General features: G+C 43.3%; 1 protein-coding gene across 7 annotated transcripts in view; it reads left to right on the top strand.

The window, feature by feature from the left end:
- The window catches only part of PLEKHG3 (pleckstrin homology and RhoGEF domain containing G3), a 246119-nt gene that overhangs the window by 65750 nt on the left and 154558 nt on the right, over positions 1–25811 (top strand). For all 7 annotated transcript variants that reach the window (XM_077464847.1, XM_077464848.1, XM_077464851.1 and 4 more), the window contains exon 2: positions 13131–13373. In XM_077464847.1, the coding sequence (XP_077320973.1) occupies positions 13199–13373 (175 nt within the window). In that variant the 5' untranslated portion in view covers positions 13131–13198. The remainder of the gene's footprint in view (positions 1–13130; positions 13374–25811) is intronic.

Genomic DNA, 25811 nt, shown 5'->3' on the forward strand with positions numbered 1-25811 from the left:
CACCGCCAACAGGGAACTATTTTCCCAACGATCAACCTGGGGAAAGAGCGTGGAGGAAGAGGAGAGCTGCCGGATCATAGAGCGTGGGTATAGCCCACGTAACAGCTTACATTACAATTGCTGTCTGCTCGTGGTTACACAAAGACTCGCCTCCTGACCTGCGCCTGTGATAGACAGAACAATGCTGTGATGTGTTCTGTCTATCGCAGGTGCGGGTCAGGAAGCAGAGCTGTGTGTAACCACGAGCAGACGGTAATTCTAATGTAAGCTGTTATAGTGCGCTATATCCGTGATCTGTGATCCACCAGCTCTCCTTTTCCTCCACTCTCTTCCCCTGTAATGAACTGGCTGCCCTATCTTCCTCTGCACACGTCATGGTGCAATGGTGGGCACACGTCATGCTGTGTTTACTGGCAAGGCTCTGCTGATGGCCACTGATAAAGTTGTTAATTGCTTTAAGCATTATTAACCACTTAAGGACCGCCGCATGCCAATGTACGTCATCACAATAACATGTACAGGCACAAGCACGTACATGTACGTGCTTGCCTTCCAGCGGGTGGGGGGTCCGATCGGATGCAGCGGTCCGTTTCGCTGCAGGAGCGATCCGGGATGAGGGGATGGCCGTTGGTTTCTGGCCATCCCCTCTCGATCGCTCCTGGCGAATGAGAAGCTTCCACTGTGTATAGTAAACACAGGCAGGGAGGAAGTGATGTCATTCTCCTCGGGGCGGTCTTTTTGACCGGACTACGAGGAGAAGTGAAAGTAAGTGTGCACTAACACACAGGCACACAAACCCCCCCCGATCGCCCCCCCCCCCCCCCCCCCCCCGTCACAGTGTCACTGATTGCAGTGATCATTTATTTACTGATCACTGCATTCAGTGTCAGTTGTGACAGTAAAAACTGTCAGGGCAGTTAGTGTTAGGTCCAGGGTAGCCCCCTACCACCCCCAATAAAGGTTTAACCCCCTGATTGCCCATAGAGTTAACCCTTTCACCCCCTTTTGCCAGTGTCACTAAGCGATCATTTTTCTGATCGCTGCATTAGTGTCGCTAGGTAGCTAGTTATTTTTTTAGGTTCACCGCCAGGTTTTTATAGCGCTAGGTACCCCCATATACTACCCAATAATGGTTTTAACCCCCTGATTGCCCCTAGTTAACCCTTTCACCAGCGATCACAGTATAAGTGTCACTGGTGACGCTGGTTAGCCAGCTAGTTATTTAGGTTCCCCGTCAGGTTTTTATATAGCGCCAGGGACCCCCATATACTACCTAATATAAATTTGAACCCCCTGATTGCCCCTAGTTAACCCTTTCACCAGTGATCACCGTATAAGTGTTACGGGTGACTCTGGTTAGTTTGCTTTTTATAGCATCAGGGCACCCACCATTTATTACCCAATAAAGGTTTAACCCCCAGATCACCCGGCGGGTGATATCAATTAGGTTTTAGGGTCAGGGTCTGCGTCGCCCCAGGCAGCGCTAGGTTAGTGCCAGTACCGCTAACACCCACGCGCAAAGCATAAGCCTCCCGTAGTGGTATAGAATCTGAACAGATCAATATCTGATCTGATCAGATCTATACTAGCGTCCCCGGCAGTTTAGGGTTCCAAACAAACGCATTGTTAGCAGGATCAGCCCAGATACCGGCTAGCACCTGCGTTTTGCCCCTCCGCCCAGCCCACCCAAGTGCAGTATCGATCGATCACTGTCACTTACAAAACACTAAACACATAACTGCAGCGATCGCAGAGTCAGGCCTGATCGCTAACAGTTTTTTTTTGGTAGCATTTTATATTTAAATCCGGAAGGCAGTGCTTGGTTTTCGGGGTCCCGTACGTGGCTCGGCTCCCAAAAAGTCCCCCACATGTGGTATCCTCGTACTCGGGAGAATCAGCAAAATTTATTTTGGGGTGTAATTTGACTTATGCCCATAGCATGTGTGAGCAACATATCATTTAGTGACAACTTTGTGCAAAAAAAAAAAAAAAATTTAATATTCCTGCAACTTGTGGCAAAATTATAAAATATTTCATGGACTCAACATGCCTCTCAGTAAATAGCTTGGGGTGTCTACTTTCCAAAATGGGGTCATTTGGGGGGGTTTTGTGCTATTTTGGCATTTTATGGCCTTCGAAACTGTGATAGGTAGTGAGGAGTGAAATCAAAAATTTGCACCCTTAGAAATCCTGAAGGCAGTGATTGGTTTTCGGGGTGCCGTATGCGGCTAGACTCCCAAAAAGTCCCACATATGTGGTATCCCCGTACTCAGGAGAAGCAGCAGAATATATTTTGGGGTGCAATTCCACATATAACTATGGCATGTGTGAGCAATATATCATTTAGTGACAACTTTTAGTAAACTTTTTTTTTTTTTTTTGTGTCATTATACAATCACTTGGGACAAAAAAAAAACATTCAATGGGCTCAACATGCCCCTCAGCAATTTCCTTGGGGTGTCTACTTTCCAAAATGGGGTCATTTGGGGGGGGGGGGGGGGTTTGTACTGCCCTGCCATTTTAGCACCTCAAGAAATGAGATAGGCAGTCGTAAATTAAAGCTGTGTAAATTCCAGAAAATGTACTCTAGTTTGTAGACGCTATAACTTTTGCGCAAACCAATAAATATACGCTTATTGACATTTTTTTTTTACTAAAGACATGTGGCTGAATAAATTTTGCCCTAAATGTATGACTAAAATTGAGTTTATTCGATTTTTCTTATAACAAAAAGTAGAAAATATATTTTTTTTTCTCCAAATTTTCGGTCTTTTTCCATTTATATCGCAAAAAATAAAAATCAAGAGGCAATCAAATACCATCAAAAGAAAGCTCTATTTGTGGGAAGAAAAGGACGCAAATTTCGTTTGGGTACAACATTGCATGACCGCACAATTACCAGTTAAAGCAGTGCAGTGCGAAATTGTAAAAAGACCTCTGGTCCTTAGGCTGAAAATTTGGTCCGGGGCAAAAGTGGTTAAGTTACAAAAATAAATATTAAGTGTCATTTCGTGAGAATTTAGGGGCGGAATTGGTCGGCATGGTAGGGGTTTGAAGGGGGCAACTGGTGGCAAGTAACACTTTAAGGCCTGACTAGTAGCTCAGGACTTGAAATTTTGAGCCCTGGCCCCGTGTTTTTGGCTGGTTTTCTGAAAGTGCACCAAAGGTGAAGCATCCAGAACTTTCCGTGCGCTTTCAGAAAATGCAGGAAATAGGCTATTGGAAACGGTGAGGGGGGGGGGAGGGGGAGACAGAGTCTGACGGAGTTCTCTGTGATGGAGGTGGGGGGGGGGGGTAGAGTCTGGCGGAGGGCTCTGTGAGGGAGGTGGGGGGTAGAGTCTGGCAGAGGGCTCTGTGATGGATGGGGGGGGGGTAAAGTCTGGCGGAGGGCTCTGTGATGGAGGGGGATTGTGTGATGGCGAAGAGTCTGGCCCTCCAACAGTCTAAGGCCGCGTACACACGAGAGGATTGTCCGTCCAACTTAGTCCGCTGAAACGTGTTTCAGCGGACAATCCGCTCGTGTGTGGGCTTCAGCGGACTTTTTCAGCGGACAGTCTGGCGGACTAAGTCTTTCGGAATTTCCGTAATATTGTCCGTCCAAACTTGGTTTCAGCGGACAGTCCGCTCGTGAGTAGGCTAGTTCGACGGACTAAGTATGGCGCATGCTCAGAAAGGATTTACACGGCCGAAGGTTGCATTGCAGTGTATTGGACGTCGAATTTCTAGTCCCGTCGTACGTGCCGTACACGTCATCGCGCAAGCTTTCAGCGGACTGTCTGTTTGTCGTGTGTGGTCAAGTCCGTTCATTCAAAAGTAGGACGGACTGTCTGTCGGATTGTCTGACGGACTTAGTTGGACGGATAGTCCGCCCGTGTGTACGCGGCCTAAGGGACGGTGAACTGGCCCCCTGTTTAAAAAGTTTGAGGACCCCTGTTTTAAGGAGGCATTTATTAGTGTGACGTTTTTTCTGATTTTTCCTGCACATGGGTGGAAACATTAAACTAAAGTGAATACAGAAGACCTTCATATTGGTCTAAACTGTAGTAAATTGGGCCCCTATTGCCATTAAACATTTTTTTAAGGACTGGGGGCAAGAAATTGGACTTTTTCTTTGCCAATAGATGTACTTTAATTTTGCAGACGGGGACTTATAGTTCTCAGTTTTGTTTCACCAATGGAATGTATCACAGTGGGGATTTTGGCTACTTTTTTCAGGTTTTCATATTCCTCACATTTATAATAAAGCTTTTGATTTCCTCCTGGTTTCTGTGTATCTGTCAGATATAAACATTTCATATCTCATAACTTGCTGTTCTCAAGACTGGAATTCTCTGTTTAGAAAAGTGAAAATAATCATGTTTTTTCCCAGAGAGATCATCAGCACAAGATGTAACATGTTAATAAAGAGACTTTCTCTAAACCAAACTAAAAGTACCAAAAAACTATTGGGTCTCTTATCTTGAATGGCATCCAATGCACCTGCATTGCAGTGCACACAACGCATGGTGATGAACTATTGTGGGGTTTGTTATGTTATCTAGAAATGTAGCAGGTACTATTTTAGATATCAAAAGAATGGGCTGCTCTTATACACTCTATGTTAGGAGGATCTTCACTTACCCCCCTTCCAGCTTACAGGGAGGCCTGTTTCTTCCATTTCCGATACACACCCACCCAAAGGATCCAGTGTTGTCCCCCTGAGATCCTCTGGTTCTCTGGCGCCTCTTGGTCCCACTGTGACATATTGCTTACATCATCAAGAGGTCGCCGACTCTTCCTGGTTCAGCCGACACGTTTAGAGGATTACCAGATCACCCTTGTGAGAATAAGCCCTTTCAAAAAGCAATAAGAAGTCCTCCTGGGCTCATCTCGCACAATTTCATTCCCGCGGTCTGTGTAAACCTGGGCTACAGCAGCTTTTACCTATAACGCATTCTAGCAGAACCATTGTGGCGGCTCATTCTCACTAAGAATGCATTGGGTAATGTGCATTGTGCTTACACCTTCCCATGTGGTTTCAGATATATTGAAATTTTGTTTTTTCATCTCTATTCAGTTGGTTTAAATACTACATCCAAGATGCAGCTTATGGGACTTTTTAACAACACATAACAAAAATACATATAAAAGTAATGAATTGCTATGTCCTTGTGTTTAACCTGCATTGCCAGACACAACAAAATGTAAGAAAACACATTCATTAATAAACCATTATAAGTGGACCTCAGGAAAATTTTTGTGGTGTGAGCAATGCAATATAATTAAAGTGAATGTCCTCCCTAAGGTATACCCACTCCGGGTTCGGAACAGGCACATCCAATCTAGGTTCTCTACATTTGTACACCAAATCAGGGCCATCTTCTCAAAATTCATATAGTCTCATAAACTGGCTAGACTCCGATGACATAACATACTTAAGCTGCCCAAGTCTGAGTTTGGTCTGGCACTGCCAGATACTTCTCTCTACCATGCGGACATCCTCGTGAACAGAATTATAGATTTCCGCAGACACCAACACTAAAAACAACGGGGTAGTGTTGGAGCACTCCTCTATGGTGATCCCATAGGGTGCTGACAGTATTGCACCAATTTTACCCAACAGTCCCTTTCGCATACTGACATTGTGAAGAAGGGACAGGTAAAATTATTTAATGTATTTTGTAAATGCCTCCAACTCCATGGGTTTTGGACAGCAGTTAGGCCTGGGGCCCAGAGATTAACAGACTTCCGGATCATAATGTATTCGGTCTTCTTTCTCCACCATTACAACACAATGTCTTGTCAAAACTACAAAATCTTTACTCCCCTACTTGGCCATCGCAGCTAAAGACTGCATCCCCATGTTGTGGTGTCAGCTGGAGCCTCCAACAATAGCACAATGTTTTTCTGTAATGCTATAAAAAAATATGGAAGACCTTATCTTGGCGCTGAGAGGAGCAGATGCTTTGAGAAAGATGATCCTATTAGCTGGACTTTATGACCTCTCTGCAATATATCGCACTCATCTCTTTGCGAGTACAGCTAGACTGGTCAAAGCCTCTAGAACATTGACAAGTTGAGACCCCTCCTCTCCCTTCTTTGCCTCTTATTTTTTAGAGTCCTCTCTGTTCACTAATGACGTGGAACGTTAGAGAGTTTATGAAACCCAGATCCTTGATATGAGGAAGAGGTGAATACATTTTGTAGTTTCGCATTATACAGTATTTTATTGAAACGGTGCCATGTACTGTTGAACCCACCAGCCAGCATGCCAACTTATTCCAGGTATGACTGGCTATTTCTCTATTGATAAATATCCAGTATGATGTCATGATTGTGCTTTTACCAGACACACTTTTATAAATAAATAAAAATATTGTGTGGCCCCGTGTCTTGCACTCTCTGAAACTGAATAGTTTCCTACCTACACTGGGATCACTATTGAGATATTTGTAAATCGCTATCATATCTCCTCTCCCGCATCTCTTCTCCAGAGAGAATAAGTTTAGTGCTTGTTGCTTGCATGCATATGAGAATTAAATTCATCAATTAAATTCATCAATTAAATTTATCAACAAATACTGATAAATTAAACAACTCTCCGCTCAGCCACTGAGACTCAAGCTGAGTCAACCTTCAATTTCAACATTTCCTTACATATCCCCTTTAGCTAAATTAATATAAAGGGATCCACCACATAAATCGGCCACGAATTTTCGAATGGTCATATGACTTTAATGACCAATCATAACTCTACCTTCTGACCTTCCACAACCTTCCTTACCATATGACCTAAACAGACCAATGGATAAACATCTATTAATAAACCTTTAATCTTGGCCTAGAATGCCGACGCCATGGCCCCATAAGGTAAAGGGGGGCCTAAATAAGGCTAACCCCCTTTGCCCTCCATTCTTGGATATGGTCCCTTATCCCTTAAAATAGTTTACATACTATCAATATTAGACTGATAGGCCTGTAGTTTCCAGGAATCTATCTCTGTTCTTTGTGTCCGCTGGACACTGTGAGTGGCCCTGGTATCGAGTGACCAATCACAGCGATCGCAATAACAGTAGTAAACAATTGCTGTCATTCATGGTACAGGGACAATCACAGGAGCCCTGTACCGTGGGATGGCTGTGGCCTATCACAATAGTACTCAATGGCTGTGTAAAAAAACAGCTTTTTTTTTTTTTTTTTTTTACACAAAATTGTCAACTTATACAATATTTGTAACACATAGCATGTATATAGCAAAAATTACACCCCCAAATATATTCTGCTACTCTTCCTGAGTAGGGCGATACCACATGTGAGACTTTACACAGCCTGACTACATACAGAGGCCCAACATGCAGGGAGCACCAGCAGGTGTTCTAGGGGCATACATTTCAAATCTGATTTGACTACCTATTATGCAGAGGCACTGTAGTGGCACTGGTGTGGCATGGATGGGGATGAATGAGGTATAAATGAACCATAGATGGGGATGGATGAGGCAGGAATTGGCACAGATCAGAGCTGTGGGCACTTCAGATACAGCCCACAGCGCTGCTGCACGCAACCTCTCCTCACAAGCTGTACCCATCGGTACGGAAAGGGGAAGAGCTGAACAGGGCATGAGCCAGCTTCTTGACAACTGTTCGCTCCGCCATTGGAAGGAGCGAGCACATGGTAAAGGGTCACTGTTGTTGGCACTTTACCACGATGCAGAGGACCTAGCAGTCATGTACATTCCCGGGTGCACACCTCACAGGGTGCACGGGAGCGCAATTCTGGGAGGACATCATTGTACACCCTCCCAGAGTAATCCGGTCACGCTGTAGCCGTCATTCAGCTATGGCCCGGTCGGTAATAAGTTAAATCAAATCTACCATGTTTGCCAGGGCCTCTAAAAATGTGATAGTTCTATTAGATTCGTAATTTATGCCCCTGGAATGCATGAAGATGCTCCCTAGATTTTAGACCCTTCTATAGAACTAGGTTTTGAAAAGGTATTACACGTAGTTTCGCTGTAGTATACTTAGGAAGGGTAGCAGAATGTGTTTTTGAGTGTAATTGTAAGTATGCCAATACTGTGTGTGAGAACTTATTAAAATTACAACTTTGTGGAAATAGATTTACTTAAAGTGATTATAAAGTCACGTTTTTAGAAATAACAAACATGTTATACTTGCCTCCTCTGTGTGGTGGTTTTGCACCCTGGATCCTCCTCTTCTTGGGTCCTGGCCCCCCACTGACGAGTGCCACCACAGCAAGACCCGGCTAGGCGCCGCCCCCCCCCCATGTATAGTACTACAATAATGAGACTTCTGCCCCATATACACAATCTGAAAATCGGACAACAGATCGTCTGACTTTTTTTGCTTACTAGTTGCAAGTAGAAATTGAATAAGTCATGAAAATTTTTCGTACAGCAGAAAAACAAAATCAGAAGTGATGTCATGTGGTGTATTTGTATTGTATTTTCAGATGGCAACTGTACTGACTAAATGAAAATTGTAGCTCTGGTATCGTATGGGAAAATTTTCACGCTTGTCCGATAGGATAATATCCGATGAACTGTTGGGATCGGCTATCGAAAGCTCTGTGTTAACGATCAGATTATCATACGATTGAATCGAAAGCGATATTTTTCGCACCATTTTCAGATTATGTGTACGGGCCGTTTTTTAGTCTTCCATAGACCTAACGAACTAATCTCTACTAACCCCTTTAGTTCATTATGTCATGTTGAATTGGGCGTGTAATTCCCGTGTTCTGGCAGACTGAGCAAATCACAGTAACTTAAATTCACGTAAATATGCATAAAATGAGAGCCCTATGTAATTGATTTTTGTGCTGAATTTACATTTTTATAAGCGGTAACAGTAAAGAATGCTGATTCAAGTCTTGCTTCAAAGAGAATTTTATTGTAATCTATTACTCTTCTTAAATGTCGGAAAGTGTGTTTTTTTTTTTTTTTTTTTTTTTTTTTTTTTGTCAGCTATTGCAAAATTCTAAATATAAAATCAGGAATTTGTTTACAGTAATAGAAGACATCCGATGACCAGAGAACTGGTTTGGTCTCTGCTTGCCGCTTACAAATAAACACATAACAAGGGCGTAACTATAGCAATAACATGTGATTGCAGAACAGACAGTGCAGGGGGTCCATCACACAGAGATAAATCATGGCTGAGATGGCTCTTCCCCCTGGCGGTCCTGTCAGCTACATGCCATGTGACTTCTGTTACAATGATGGCTTGGGGGGCCTTGTAGACACATAACAAGACAAGACTCAAAGCGTTTCTCCGACAGATGATATAGTGATCTTCTCAGATTTCTGGATTATTATTAATATAACGGGTAAATAGTGTAGCGCTAAACAAATGTCACAAGGTTATATGATAATTAAGTCACCTCAAACAAGCGTGGATTAAACTAGAATAAGTACCGGTATATGTGACATAAAAACATACACCAAAAAAATAAAGTAATACTAATGAACCACAATAGTTCAATAACCAAATATCCACATATAAAGTGTCCAATAAATGGAAAACTTTCTCTCTTCAATCTCAAACTGAAGTAGGGAACATGTGGTCAAGATGGATAAATCAGAAATGTAGATGGATGGAATATACAATGATCTACATCTGGAAGATATTCAAATGTGAAGATGGGTACTCTTACCACACCAGGTGGACGCACCTACCATACGGCATTGCGTCTAAAGCGCTTCTAGTACTGGATCCCCAGGGATGAGATGGAGCCAAAAAGGTATGGTGATGCCATGACTGTAACTCAATCCACTCACTGTTGGATAATGATGCCAAGTGGTTGATTCCAGGAAAGCAGCAAAAAGACCGGTCCACACAATGGATGATAATCAGAGGGTGACTATCACTGCGCGAACATGAAGGAAAAAGAAGAGGAAGCTCCACATGGCGCAGGTTTTTTTTATCCTTGATCCCGCGAACCGTCATAGTGGATCGGGATAGCAGGAGGTGTGATGCTCGTGGCCGACGGTCGCAATGACCACCGGCTACGAGCGATCGTGAGCAGGAGACACAGAACAGGGACGAGTGTGTGTAAACGCACACTTCCCTGTTCTGTTCTGACAGGAGTGACAGATCGTGTGTTCCTTCTAGCTAGGAACCACGATCCATCACTTCCTCTAGTCAGTCCCCTCCCCCTTCAGTTAGAATTGCCCCCCAGGGAACATAGTTAACCCCTAGTGTTAACCTCTTCACTGCCAGTGACATTTATACAGTAATCAATGCATTTTTATAGCACTGACCGCTGTATATGCCAATGGTCCCAAAAATGTGTCAACATTGTGCGATGTGTCTGCCATAATGTCGCAGTCACGATCAAAATCGCAGATCGCCGCCATTACTAGTAAAAAAAAAAAAAAAATGCTATAAATCTATCCCATATTTTGTAGACGCTATAACTTTTGCGCAAACCAATCACTATACGTTTTTTTGCGATTATTTTTTGAAGGAAAAAAAAATGTAGAAGAATACACATCGGCCTAAACTGAGAAAAAAATTTATTTTCTTAAACAACAAAAAAAAGGGATATTTATAATAGCAAAAAGTATAAATGTTTTTTTCTCTTTTCAAAATTGTCGCTCCTTCTTTTTTTTTTGTTTGTTTATAGCGCAAAAAAATAAAAACTGCAGAGGCGACCAAATACCACCAAAAGAAAGCTCTATTTGTGGGGGAAAAAAGGACATCAATTTTGGGCGCAGTGTCGCACTACTGCGCAATTGTCAATTAAATCGACACGGTGCAAAATGCAAAAAATGGTTCGGTCATTCTGCAGCCAAATCTTCTGGGGCTGAAATGGTTAAACTTTCAATTTATCGTTCGTTTGGCAGAAAATTTCCAAACTGGTCCTTCGTTTTTTCGTCTCAAAAACGTCCCAACGATTATCTATTTTGTGCCCATTAACTGTCCGAAAAATGGACAAACTGTCTAAATTACCAAATTTCGGCAGTGTTTTTTTTTTTTTTTTTTTTTTCATATAGTGTATGGCCAGCATTAGAAATACACAAATTTATGGTCAGATATTAGTTGCAGCCATTTATAAAGCTGGTCCAATATCCCCAAATGGCAGCTTTGCAAAACACATCACATGTACTGACAACAATAGTTACTGCTGCCTAACCACATTTATGGGCTCTGAGTGCTGAGTGTGTGTCTCAATAAATGTCATTGTAACATACGTGTTTCCGAATCAGGTGTTAATGATTGAATTGATGTGAAAGTATATTTTTTCTGTAGTTGTCATTTATTGGCTATAGTGTGCTTTATGAGATATTTTTGTTGGTCAGACATTTATGGGACAGTCAAGGATTGTCACATCTGTAGCTTTGTGTTGTAAAGTTCTGATGTATCAAAACGCCATTGCTCACATAGAGGTTTATTTACCAAAGGCAGATCTACTGTGCAATGCAAGTGCAGTTGTGCTAGAAATTAGGGTAAGCTCTGCTGATTTCTATTATCCAATCACGTGCAAGCAAAATGCAGTTTCTTTTCCATGCATGTTCCCCTTAGATCTAGAGCAACTGCACAGACCATTTACCTTTTTAGTAAATCAACCCCACAGTATAATTGTATGTGCTTTTGACATATTTTGTTCAGGAGAGTTGGGAATATGTTACATCAGGTCTGTGCATTTTGTAAAATAAAACCAGCCTGTTTTGTAAAGGTGCATCCAAGTCTGAATTTGTGTGTGTGTGTGTGTGTGTGTGTGTGTGTGTGTGTGTTTGTTTGTTTTGGACATCTTTCTGGGGCACCAGTATTGGTATTCCTTCACTCTAGTTTTGCCAACACCCTCTCCCACGGAGCCATAATAAAAGGTGTAACTCTCTCACACCTGGATTCACACATTATTGGTCTATGCATGTATAAACATTTTACAGGGAGAGTGCGACGCTTTTTTTTTCCACAGGTAGTATGACAACTTTATAATCTCATTAATGATCCCTATGAAACAGATTTCCAAGTTCAGTCTAATTTTCTCAACCACCGCCTTTGAGCGAACATAGCTGTTCTCATAAAGGAAATCGCTCCTAAGGAAGGATCGTTCTGTGCCACCTTGGTTTTACAAGGGCCACAGCTTGGCACCCTTGATTGGTGGTCAGTGATCAAAATGTCCTTTGTACATTGGTTGCCAGTTAGAAGAATTCCATTTACATTAGTTATCAATGGGGAGAATGTCCCTTATATTGGTGGTGAGTGGGAAGAATACCCCCTTAACTTTGTGATTATTGGAAAGAATGCCTTTCACGTTGGTGGTCAATGGGAAGAATGCCCTGTTATATTGGTGGTCGGTGAACAGAATGCCCCATTACCTGGCGGCTAGTCAGAAGAATGACCTCTTATAGACCAAATATCTAAAAAAAAAAAAAAAAAAAAAAAACATGTTTCAGAGTTTATATACCTAATAGATGTGAGGAAATGCTTCACTGGTTCCCTGTTGCTGGCTCTAAAGTCAGCACCAAAACTATTCAGGTAATATTCGGCAAAAGAGTAATCTTCTTGAATGGCCTACGCATAAACGATGCAGTGTACCTCTGAATTTACTGATCTTTGTGCAGAGGGGTAGCACAGCGCTTAAGTGGTTAGCACTTCCACCCAGTGGTCAGTTTGAATCCCAACCACGGCACTACCTGTCTGGAGTTTGCATTTTCTTCCTTTGCCTGCCTGGGTTTCCTCCGGGTACTACAGTTTCTTCTGACACTCCAAAGACATGCTGGTAGGTTAATTGGCTCCCGTCTAACTTTTCCCTAGTAAGTGTATGTATGAGCGTGTTGGGTACCTTTTTAGATTATAAGTTCCTTCAGGGCAGGGACTGATGTGAATGTGCAATATATATGTGAAGCACTGTGTCAATTGATGGCGCTATATAAGTATCTGTTCTAAATAAACCATCACCCTACCCTTGGTAAACAAACATGCCAGCATGTTTAGTGTAATGAAAGAAAGAAAATAAGAGAACCTGGAGAAAACCCCCAGCAAACTTCATGCGGTTATTGAAGCTTTTTTTCATCCAAATCCTGAACCCTAGGTTTTTTTTTTTAAATACAAGAATGCTACCTAATGGATATGCTTCTCCTGGTGCTTAGTGCGATTCTAATTGTCTGTTTTTCTTTGCAGAAATTTATAAATTAGAGGACGAATCTGTACTAGGCTATGTTTTAGACCACTAGTCCCAAACCACAGAAATGGAGGGAAGCCGAAATAACCAGGAAGATGTTCAAATTTCAGTGTCCCAGTCTGCAAGATGCAAAGATGGAACCTTAGCAGAAGAGGAGACCCAGGACCTTTGTGCATTGAAAACTGCAGAAGGCGACGATCAAGGTCCCTGTCTCGAAGAACCTTCACGTTGTAGTTTTGAAGGTAATAATGTTTGAGCAAATGGTTCTCTGTGACTGGTAAAGTGACCCGATACCCTTTGAGACCTTCTAGCTTTCTTTTGTCAAAAACTTGTATTTTTTCAATAGAATTCTGTGGAATATGCACAACATTACACTGTTGGATGTTAATTTTATATGTATCAAAGTATGGCATGAACTCAAGCCACTCTCCTGATTTGCCAATCTCAATTGTGAATCCTGAAAATTGGAAATTTCAAAAATATTTGCCGATATGGCTGCTTCTGTGAAACATTGTTGGCTACAAATGGCCAAGAAACTCTGATTGTTGAATTTGCTACAGCAGGTTCCAAAACTGGGGGTATGAGATATGGCTTTAAGGGGTGTGAGGACATTGTCCTCAAATGTAGGTCATCTTCTGGATTGGAGAATTCAGAATTTGTTTTGTGCTGTTTTAGGTTGAGCATGGAGCAACAGATATCACCTGGCAGAGTATTGTATGAAATTCGTACAGTATATGGGCAGCTTGACCAAGAGTGATGGAAAGGAGGTGGAAGCAGCCATGTAGAGGTGTTGGCTGATTTTTGTGTATCATGATGTCCAGGTTTTTGAAGCCCCTAGAAAGCCTAGTCCAGACATGTAGGAAGCTGGCGGTGCCTGCTCTGCAGCATAAATGGCTGTTTTAGCAGTATTATATTGCTGCAGGTTCACTTCAAGGAATCCTTATTAAGCATTTCATCTACATGCAGACATTCCTGAGATTATTTTTTAAAATAACATTCATGGGGTGCTGTTGAAAAAAAATCTGAATATCTATTCATTATCTAATAATGGCTATATTGGCTCAGTGCAGGAGGACTTAGGGCGGTATCAGTAGCAGACAAATGCCATGTCTGCATTCCTTTGCACTGAGGAATGTAGGTGAAGAACCGGGAAAGGGGGGTAGGGGAGGGATGAATGGGACAATGGACAGAGGCTGGTGCTCTGTGTGTAATCTCGGGCCAAGATGCTGAGATTTTTATTAAATAAGATTAAATGAGAACAAGCTTTGTTAGTGTGACAGAAAGAACATTATGTGTATCCAAGGCAGCGATTGTATGGGAAGAATAGCTATAGGCAAGAAAGTGCAGTAGTAAGATCCAGCGACATGATAAACCTGTATGACGGTTTCACGGAAACTGATATTTATGAAGGGAGAAGAAACCTCTGGCGTTGGCTTTGTCTTATGGAAATGCCTATGAGGGTACATCCGAAGTAATCTATTTTTGCTCCAAGATCAGACATCCAAAGGGGTGTCTGCTGAAGTCACAGATTATCCATAGTTGTGTGATCATTATCTAGTCTTACTAGTAGTGGCCAGTTGGCTAATGATGATCTCAATGCCAATGATCATCTCATGACTGTAGGTAGCCTTAGATTCACAAAGTATAAGGTAGGATTTCGTACCTAATTTTGAGGGAGTATAATTGTGTTTCTGTATGTTTTTCTTATAAACTCCTTCTGTTTCTGTATGTTTTCTTAATAGAAACTAACTTTTAAGTAAAGTTGCATATGAAACTTTTTGTTAAAAAAAAAAAAAAGTTAGTTACATATGAACATTTAACCACTTTCAGACCGGACCAATTTGCTGGTCAAAGACCAGACCACTTTTTGCGATTCGGCACTGCGTCGCTTTAACTGACAATTGCGCGGTCATGCGACGTGGCTCCCAAACAAAATTGACGTCCTTTTTTTCCCACAAATAGAGCTTTCTTTTGGTGGTATTTGATCACCCCTGCGGTTTTTATTTTTTGCGCTATAAACAAAAATAGAGCGACAATTTTGAAAAAAACGCATTATTTTTTACTTTTTGTTATAATAAATATCCCCCAAAAATATATAAAAAAACATTTTTTTCCCTCAGTTTAGGCCGATACGTATTCTTCTACATATTTTATCAGACCCTTATCCGAGCACGCTACCCGGCTGGCCAGGAAAGGGGGTGGGACGAGCGAGCGCCCCCCCCCCCCCCTCTCCTGAGCCATACCAGGCCGCGTGCCCTCAACATGGGGGGTGCCTTGGGGAAGGGGGGGGCCCATGTTGATGAGGACAAGGGCCTCATCCCGACAACCCTGGCCGTTGGTCATCGGGGTCTGCGGGCGGGGGGCTTATAGGAATCCGGGAGCCCCCTTTAATAAGGGGGGCCCCCACCCTATGTGAATGAGTATGGGGTACAATGTACCCCTACCCATTCACCTGGGAAAAAAAGTAAAAAAAAAAAACACAACACACAAGGGTTAAAATAGTTTATTGCACAGCTCCGGGGGTCTTCTTCCGTCTTCGGGGGTCTACTCGCCGGACTCCTCCTCTATCTTCTGCTAGCTTTTTTACTAGTGGAGGAGCCCGGCTTTCTTCTTCGCCGCCACCCTCTTTTTCCGACTTCGGGGGTCTTGTCCCCCCTCTTCGGTTCTTCTTGCCGGGCCACCGCGCCTTCTTCTAGCTCTTTTACCATCGGTGGCCCGGTCTTCTGTCGCCGCTGTCTTCTGGCCTTCTGTTCTTCTCTTCTGTTCTTCTCTTCTGTTCTTCTCTTCTGTTCTTCTCTTCTGGAGCTGTTGCCTCGTCGCTCTCTCCGGTCACAATGACAGAGAAGCGGCGTGCGGCGACTTATATAGAGACATCACCGGATGATGTCCCCGCCCATTATGATGTCAAAGTCCCAGAGGATGCTCACAAATAGAGCTTTCTTTTGGTGCTATTTGATCACCTCTGCGGTTTCTATTTTTTGTGCTATGAACAAAAAAAGCGTAAATTTTGAAAAAAAACAAAACACTGTTTTACTTTTTGCTATAATAAATATCCCAAATTAAAAAACGAAAAACAAATCTCTTCTTCAGTTTAGGCCGATATGTATGCTACATATTTTTGGTAAAAAAAAAAAAAAATCGCAATAAGTATATATTGATTGGTTTACGCAAAAGTTATAGCGTCCACAAAATAGGTTATTTATTTTATGACATTTTTATGACCTTTTTTTTTTACTGGTGATGGCGGCAATCTGCAGGGTTTTTTTTTTGTTTTGTTTTTTGCCAGGGCTGTTATATTGCGGCGGACATATTGGAAACGTTTGACACTATTTTGGGACCACTGACAATTATACAGCGATCAGTGCTATAAAAATGCACTGATGGGGGGGCGTGTCCGGTCCTGGGCGGCGGCCGTTATTCCACCGCCATCCGCGCTTTACTCACCGGGCTCGTCGCACAATAATCCGCCTCCTTACTTCCCCGGGCTCTCCGGAGGGGCCCCGTGTTATCACCCAGGATTGTGGGGAACGCACCGAGAGGTCTGTATCCTGGCCCTCCATGGCCGCCGCCATCTTGCTACTCCGCGGCCGCCGCCATCTTGCTGCTCGGAGGCCTACCAGGGACATCGCTGCAGAGGTAGTGGACTCTGAACTACCCCCATCCTTGTGCGGAGACTTGCGGGACACGGCCTAGAGGCCTCACTGGGCCCCGGCGACGCGGCGGCCCGTTCCGGCCTAGTGCGGCCTAGTGCAGCCTGCACATCCCCGCTGTTTCCTGGGGCGGCGCCCCCTGCGGAGGACACCGCGGCTGACCTGGCCTGCACTGGGGGCACAGGCCACCTTTCCACACCTGCCTAATCAGACTTCCTGGTCCTAGCCCCAGCCCGAGTTGCCACCACGTCCCGTGGCTTAGGGATTTTGCAGGCTGCGGCTTCTGTCATTGTGCACTTGACTCGCTACACTATTAAAAGCCCAGCTTCCCAGCCACATTGCCAAGCTTCTCTTTGCCTACCCGTAAGGGGTCTGTGAGGCTGCAGGGGGGCACTGCCATTGTGGGAGGCTGGTTTGTGAGATCCTAGGGACGTTTCTGACTGCCCCTCAGCAACATCTTTGGACCTGGGGTGGCGGGGGGAAGGGTGCCCACAGAGAAGCCCCTGCTGCCCTTAACAGGATGATACCCTGCTCTGGTGGCTGCGATTTGAGGATGGCTGGGTGAAGATAATCCATTGGGGGCCCCCTGCCTGACCCGGACCATACAGGCCACAACACAACTCCACCAGATGTGAAATCGGCATGAACACTCCCAAACGATACAGGACACGATCAGCGACCCGTGGGACCCACAGTAGACCCTCACAGCCCGGTATCCAGCGTTTTTTCAGAGGGAACCCGTGCACCTCCCCTGGTACTACTGCCACTACGCCTCGGGGGTTGCACGCGGAAATAGCTTCCCCTGAGACTCGGACCTTTCCCGCTTCACCCACCTCGGACCCCCTCTCAGGGGCTCCAACTGCGTCATGGTCGAGATGGCCGGCTCTACCTCCGACCAGGGAAGCCTGGATGATGACCTTCGCAGAATGCTGCGGGCCCTACCTACGAGGGCGGACATTGAGGCCCTCCCCACGAGGGCGGACATTGAAGCCCTGATCCTGCGGATAGAAGAGGCGCACAGCAGGGACATCCAAGAGGTGAGAACGGAGCTGCACGCAATAGAAGACCGGGTGTCCTCAGGGGAAACCCAGATTACCTCGCTGGAAACCAGGGTGCAAGCCCTGGAACGTGCGCAGGATTCCCAGGCGGTGGTGGCACAGGAGATGCAGCTTCATCTGGAGGAAATGGAGGACCGTAGCCGCCGTAATAACTTGCAAAAGCGGGGACTCCCGGAGGCTACAGGCCCTGAAGATTTGGGTGAGACTGTTACCGCTATCTTTCATAGGCTCCTGGGTACCCCGCCTCCCTCTCTGGAAATTGATTGGGTTCACCGTGCGTTGGGCCCCAGATCTACCGATCCGGCAAGACCCCGTGATGTTCTGTGCCGCCTCCACAGATAGGCACAGAAGGAAGTACTCCTGAAGAAGGCATGGGAACATGGGGTCATTGACTTTGATGGAGCGCAGATCCAGATACTCCCGGACCTATCCACGGCCACCCTACAACGCCGTGCTATGCTGAAACCGGCTCTTGAAGTTGCGAGACGCCATGGTTGCACATACAGATGGGGCTACCCCCTAACAGTTATCTTTCGCACGGATGGCGGCTCCTTTACACTGCGCACACCAGCGGACCTCCCTGCCCTCTTTACTTTCCTGGGGGCAGAGCCGGTCCCAGTGCCGAACTGGCTAGCGAGGATCCAGCGCCCTGCAGGCCGTTTAGGCCCACCATCAGGCAGGTCGGTCCCGTACCACGTCCACATCTGTTAATGGATCGCGTGAGACGTGACTGCGCCCTTTAGCTCTTATGATGCCCCCGCCCTATGGCCTCCGCGGCTGCTAATGCCATGCAGGAGTGGAGCCGTGCCTTGGCGGCCCCGGGCGTACCTGCGGGTATGTTCACGCCCGTGGGTGTAGCGACACCACCCTATGCAATATTTTCCGGAGGCAATGACGACCCCCTGGATGACCGGCGCAGCCTCCAACCTCAGGGTTCCTTATGGCCCATCTGCCTGGACCTCATGACTGATACACTCCTGAGGACGCCCAGAGTTTGACGACCTCCCGGAAATTGTGTGGGGATCGGGTGGGACCCTGGGGCGGGTTTTGTGATGCAGTTAGGTGGTGGCTGGGGGGTGATGTTTGACTTTGGGGTGTGGGTGGCTGGGGCGCCCCGTTTTTTTTGCTCATCCCTCCTCCTCCTTTCCCTCCCTTCCCTCCCCCCCCCCCCCCCCCCCGTCACCCTCATCCCATGATTTGCTGATGTCTCCAGAAGGGTTCGGGGGAAGCTGTGCCAAACTGATGGACTAGGGGGAATGTTTGTTAAGAGATGTTTTATGGTTTTCACTGTTTTGCTTTAACTAGTTTATGTCATCAGCCAGTGTAGCGACTCTGTAGGTATTTATGCAACGTTATTTCTTGCCTATATCTGTGATATGTTACGTTTACAAGATTCTTGGGAGTTTTCTATTCTTCCACCCACACCAGTCCTGCCCGTACGGGCACCATTCAATTTTTCTTATCTACAAATGCACCTAGGGCCTGGGGCTCCGGGGGGGGCTGGGGAGACTCCCCGCTGGCCCGCGTTGGACCCTCCCCCAATTAGGTTGACGCTTTTCATCCAGGTATACCTGATGGGCGTTGAAGCAGCCACTAGCTGCATTCTAGTTCTCCAGCTCCGCTGGACAGTGCTGGCTGAGAGTCCTTTCCCTTTCGGTCACACCCAACGGTCTACCATTCCACATACACGGAGGCCAAATCTAGAGGGGTCTCCATTCAAATCAAATCAAAGACTCTGTTAGACTTAACAAAAGACCCAGAGGGAAGGTTTTTATTCCTTAAAGGCCTGATTGGTGGTGTGAAGGTTACCATTGCTAACTTATACGCTCCTAACAGCAGACAAGACCTGTTTGTGAAAAGACACTTAAACTTACTTCAAAATTTTACGGAAGGCCAAATGATCATAGGCGGAGACCTAAATATCCCCTTAATACCCGCAGAGGACACCTCTACAGGGCTGTCCTCCGCCCCCCGCGGTGTAAGGAAGGCTGCCCTCGCGGCCTTGCTCGCCGCACAGCTGATTGATGTGTGGCGCCTCTTTCACCTCAGGGAACGGGATTACACCTTCTTTTCTGTTATTTAAATTTTATTAGATTTAAAAAAAAAGAAAAAATAGACAAAATGGAAACACATAATATACACAGCTTATAAAGGACTGACTTATACAATCTTTATCTTTCCAAATTAATTACATTCTATTTTCGTCTTTTCTCCCACCCTATAACCCTTATATCCCCCATCCACCCCCCTGTTCTGTTGGCCCATCCTCCTCTACTTATTCTACTAATGCCTGGATGTAATTTTCAGTCTTTTTGAATGATCTCCAATTTTCCCATACTGCCCAGTATCTATTCATTTGATTATTTTCCATTCTAATTAAATATTCCATATTGTTAATAAATTCAATTCTCTGTATTCAATCTCTAATCGGGGTTTTTTTAACTTGTAACCAATATTTAGGTATTAAAGCTTTTGCTGCGTTGAGTAAAAAGGGTATCAGTCTTTTTTTTTTTTTTTTCCTTGGATCTATTTTTTTGTTTTAATTTTGATTACCCCTTACTTCATCTACCCCATAGAACAGACATTCCCTGGGACAATATGGTATTTTTTCTCCCGTTATTTTTTCTATATAATCTATTATTTTATACCAATAATTCTTTATCTCTGGACATTCCCACCAAATATGATATGTTGTTCCTGGTAGTTTACATTCTCTCCAACACTGTATGGATCTAGAAGGGTCTATTCTATGTATTCTATCCGGTGTCATATGCCATCTCATCATACACTTATAGTTAACTTCCACGGACATTGTGTCCGATACGTATCTATGCACAGCCTCCATCATCTGTGTCTCATCCAGTTTTATGCTCATGTCCTTTTCCCATTTTACTATAGCTGGAATGCATTCTTGCTTCTCTAGTTCTAAGAGGATTTCATATACTCTTGATATACAGTGTTTTACAGTTACTTTAGAATTACAGAGTTTTTCCATTGGTGTTAATGTATTCTCATCCCTTATGGGTTTTGGAATAGAATTAACAAAATGCTGAATCTGGAGATATTCCCATTGTTTTAGGTTTTGCCATTTGTGCTTCTTTATTATATCTTGTTTTGACATTAATACCCCTCTACAAGTGATATCTTTTAATTGTGTATTTTTCATTGATTTACCCAATTGTGTTCCTCTTCCTGGGATAAAAAAATCTGTGCCTTCCAGTGAGATCAATGGGGAATTATATATCCAATTATTTCTACGGTGTAGTGCATCCCATACTTTTAAATGTCAATAACGTGATTTCGTGAGCCTTCTTTCTAACTATTCTAAATTTTGGCGGGATCCAAATAATTTTTTTTAATTGTGTGCCTATAAGTGATTCTTCCATTTTTACCCATCTCTTTGTTGTGCTAACATTAGCCCATTCCAACAATCTCGCCAAAGTGATTGCAAGGTAATATCTATAGATGTCTGGTAAAGCCATCCCTCCGCTTTTTTTTTTTTAATTAATATATTATAATTTATCCTAGATTTTTTATTTTTCCATATAAATTAAAAAAAAAAGTGTTTTTATTACTTGAAAAAAAACTATTTGGGATATTTATTGGAAGCATTTGTAGTTTGTAAGTAATTTTTGGCAAAACCACCATTTTCAGCATGTTAATTCTACCTGTCCATGAAATTGGTCCCTTATTTATTTTCCTTAATACTGTTTTAATTTCATTTACTAATGGAATATAGTTAGCCTGATATAATTCCTGAACCGTTTTAGTTATTTTTATGCCTAAATATGTTATTTCTTTTTTTTTCCCCATGTGAAGGGGAATTCCTGCTGTAACATCTTTTCTTCTTTATTGTCTATCCCTATATTCAATATCACTGTTTTTATAGGATTTATTTTAAAATTTGAGAGAGCACCATATTCCTTTATTTCTTTTATTAAACTAGGTAAGGACAGACGTGGGTTTGTTATATATAGGAGTATGTCGTCCGCATATGCCGCGACTTTATGGTTTTCTCCGCACATCTCCACCCCTCTTATATTCACGTTCTCTCGGATCTTTGCCAATAGTGGCTCCAAAGCGATAACATACAAAAGGGGCAAGAGTGGGCATCCTTGTCTTGTCCCATTTAGCATTTCAAAGGCGGACGACATACTCCCATTTATTCCTATTCTCGCTGTTGGTTGTGTATATAAATTGTTTATCCATTTCAACATCTTTGGACCAAAACCTATTTTCCGTAGAGTAGCTGTTATAAAGGACCAGTCTATTCTATCGAATGCTTTCTCGGCATCAATCGATACTAATACCATTGGAGGCTTATTTTCCTTATCTTTACCTATAAGTAACAAAGTTCTAAGGCTATTATCTCGCCTTTCTCTCCCTGGGACGAATCCTACCTGATCCCCATTAATTATTTCCGGCATCAATTTTTTTACTCTTGTTGCTACTACCTTCGCATATAGTTTTGTATCTACATTTAACAGCGCTATAGGCCGGTAGTTAGAGCAAATGGATTTAACTTTATCTGGTTTTGGTATAACTACTATATTCGCCAACAGCGACTCTTTCCTCATACTCTCTTCCTCGCCCAGATTATTCCAGTATTTACATAATTCTGGGACCAATTGAGGCCGGAATTTCTTATAGTATCTAATTGTAAAGCCGTCTGGGCCTGGGCTTTTCCCGTTCGGTGATTCCCTTATTGCTTTATATATTTCCTCTGGGGTAATAGGCTCGTCCAAATACTTGGCCATTTCTTCCGTTATTGTAGGTAGATCTATTTCTCTTAAGTACTCTAGGATTTTTGTTTTCCTGTTCTCCTTCTGTTCTTCTGTCTCCGTGCTTCTAATTGAATATAGGGCTCTGTAATATGTTTTAAAAGCCTGTGCTATCTCAGTTGTTTTAAATTTCAGCTCCCCAAGTTCATCTTTTATCTTTTCTATGTAGTTTGAAGCTTTTTTTTCCCGCGCTAGTCTTGCCAGATGTTTCCCTGTCTTGTTCCCCCACAAATATCTTTCTTTCGCTACATTTTTAAAGACAATTCTTCTCTCCTGTTCTATCATCTCATTTATTTGGGCACGCTTTTGGATAATCTCCTTATGTCTTTTTTCCTAGTTGTCTCTTATGTTTTTGTTCTAATTCCTGGAGTTCTTCTTTTAAGTTGTTCAGTCTTCTTACACTTTCTTTTTTTTTTCCAGCACCTATGGAGATTAATTTGCCTCAAATTAGGGCTTTATGCGCTTCCCAACGGGTTGCTTTAGAGATTTCTGCTGTATCGTTTATTTTAAAATATTGTTCTATTTCTATTTTAATGATATTCTCAATTTCCTCGTTCTCAATCAGGGCCTCATTGAGTCTCCGAGAGCCTTTCCTATATTCCATTTCGCCCTGTCTGATTTTAATTATCACCGGAGCGTGGTCCGATAGTGTAAAGCTTCCTATCTGTGTTTTTATTACGTTTTCAAGTATTTCATGTTCTAATAATATGTGGTCCAATCTCGCATACGTGTTATGTACTGTGGAATAATACGTGTAGTCTTTTACCCCCGGATTACTAATTCTCCATGCATCTACTAACTGATGTGTATGTAATTTTCTTTTTAATATTCTGTGTTGTTTAATTTCTTGGGGGAGAGCATTTGATGTACTGTCTGCTACGGGATTCATAGTGAAGTTTAAGTCTCCCGCCAATATCACTTGACCTTCTTTATAGTTCTCTAACATATTCAAAATCCCATTCAGATATTTTTTTGGAGCCTTATTGGGACTATAAATATTAACTATTGTATATTTCTTTTTTAGCATAATCCCTTTTAAAAATAAATACCTCCCCTCTGGGTCTACCTTCATCGCCTCTAAGGACCAGCTGACGTTGTTTGCTGTTCCAATAGCTACCCCCTTAGAGCCCCTTATCGGGGAATCTGCGTAGTACCATATTGGGAACCTTCTTGTATTCAACTGGATATTGGAGTCCAGGGGTATACGTGTCTCCTATAAAAAAACAATATCCGCCGAATATCCCTCCAATTCTTTCATGATATACCTCTTTTTGGGAGAGATCATTCCTCTTACATTATATGTTACTATCCTAAGTTCTTCCATCCGATAAATCTATAATCAGTTTCCTTTCATTTAATGGATTCGGACCAACAACCTTCCCCGCCCTTAATACCCTCCCCCCACCCTGCCCCCTTTTTCAATGTATTTTTGACTCCCTGGTCTGGGACAACTTATTCGGAGCCACCTTGCTCCGTTTATCCCTAAGTCCTAGGGTGGAATTCTGTTTGGCCACGTCGCCAATCATCGCGCCTAATATTTGCGAGATGACTACCCGACATGCCAGGTGGACCCTCCTCTCCCCCTACTACCTCTCCTCGACCCCCCCCCCCCCCCTCCCCTCCTCACCCCCCAAAACGGGGGGGAGGGAGGGAGAGAGGAACAGGGGCGGGAGGGAAGAACGGCCCCAGCCAGGGGACCCGGCCAGAGTAGTCTTTACTCACCTCTAGCCCTCGCCCCTTATCCCCGTCCCCTCGCCCCATAAGGGAGAGGGGAGGGGGGACCCGTTCCCCCGCCCCCACCCCTGGTTTTAGATTCTTGGTATCGGAATATCACATTTTTTACAGAATTCTGTCATGTCTTCGACATATCTCAATCTTGCTATCCGACCATTTTTCCTGCCTATTAGGCACGCTGGAAAACCCCAATTATATTGTACACCGTTCTCCACAAGCACCCCCAGTAATGGTTTTAGTTCTCTTCTTCTCCTCAGGGTATCTGGGGACAAGTCCTGGTACATCTGTATGATCTTTCCTTCATATTCTATTGGAGCCTTTAGCCTAATATTCCTCCAAATTTGATATTTATCTTCTTCGTTTTGAAAACGCACTATTATATCCCGTGGCAAGTCCTTTGGTTTCCTTAATCTAAGCTTTTTCAATACTTATTGAGTTAGTTGTTGTTTCTTTATTCAACAGAGGATTGCATATCTTATTTATTACAACTGTTAGATCTTCTCGCTGGAAGGAATCCGGGACTCCTCGTATTATTAGGTTCTTTCTTCTGTCCCTATTTTCCTGTTCCTCTACTTTATATGCTTGTTCTTGATATGCTTTTTTTAATGATGATATTTCTACTTCTAAGTTCTTTATTGTATTTGCGTCTTTTTCCGTTTTTTTTTTTCGATAATTTCTACTCGTTCCAAAATATGGGCAAGGTTCTTATGTAGTTTTCCCATTTCCATTTTCATAGAGTTTTCCAACAAACATAGAACTTATTTTTTTTTTTGTGGGCATAGATGAGGGGTTTTCATATTGAGTTGGGTAAGTCTGTGTACCTTCTGTTTCATACTCTATCTCTATTAGATGTTCTGTCTCCCCCTCTGGCAATCCTTCCTGGTCCCTTGAGGTATTATTTTGTGCTTGCTGCTTTTTCTTTTCCCTGTCCCTTTTTTTCCTTTTCCTTTTTTTTCTTTGTCTGCTTGGGAACTTCTTGTTTGTTGTTGTTTTTCTAATTGCTGTTTCTCGGCTCCGCCAGATTGTGTAACGTACTTATTCATTGACCCGGGGCTTATAACCAAACTCCGTCGGGGAGATTTAGGAGTGGTTCCTGATTTCGGTGTCTTGCCCTTCATTTAGCCACACACTTCTTATTTAGAGCAATAAACGTTTTATTCTAAGGTATTGTGAGGAGGTATTCCCGGATTATTGTCTCAATATTTATATATTTATATATTCTCTATAAGTATTGGTCTCTGGGTACTGATTTTAATCGCCCACTATGGAGATCTCTCCCTTTTTTATTTTGTTTTACTTTCCCTTTTTCTCTTTTTTCCCTTTTTTCTTTTTTTTTTTTACTATACTATAGAAGTCAGTGAACAGGGATAGATGCAGCCAAGCACAAAATATTCAACCTCAATAATCACTGTACACCATCTCCATACAGACTTATAAAAGTCAACTCAAAAAAAACC

Source organism: Lithobates pipiens, unplaced genomic scaffold (genome assembly GCF_037356315.1).
Source record: "Lithobates pipiens isolate NorthernLeopardFrog02 unplaced genomic scaffold, aLitPip1_a1.2 Scaffold_30, whole genome shotgun sequence".
Lineage (NCBI taxonomy): Eukaryota > Metazoa > Chordata > Amphibia > Anura > Ranidae > Lithobates > Lithobates pipiens.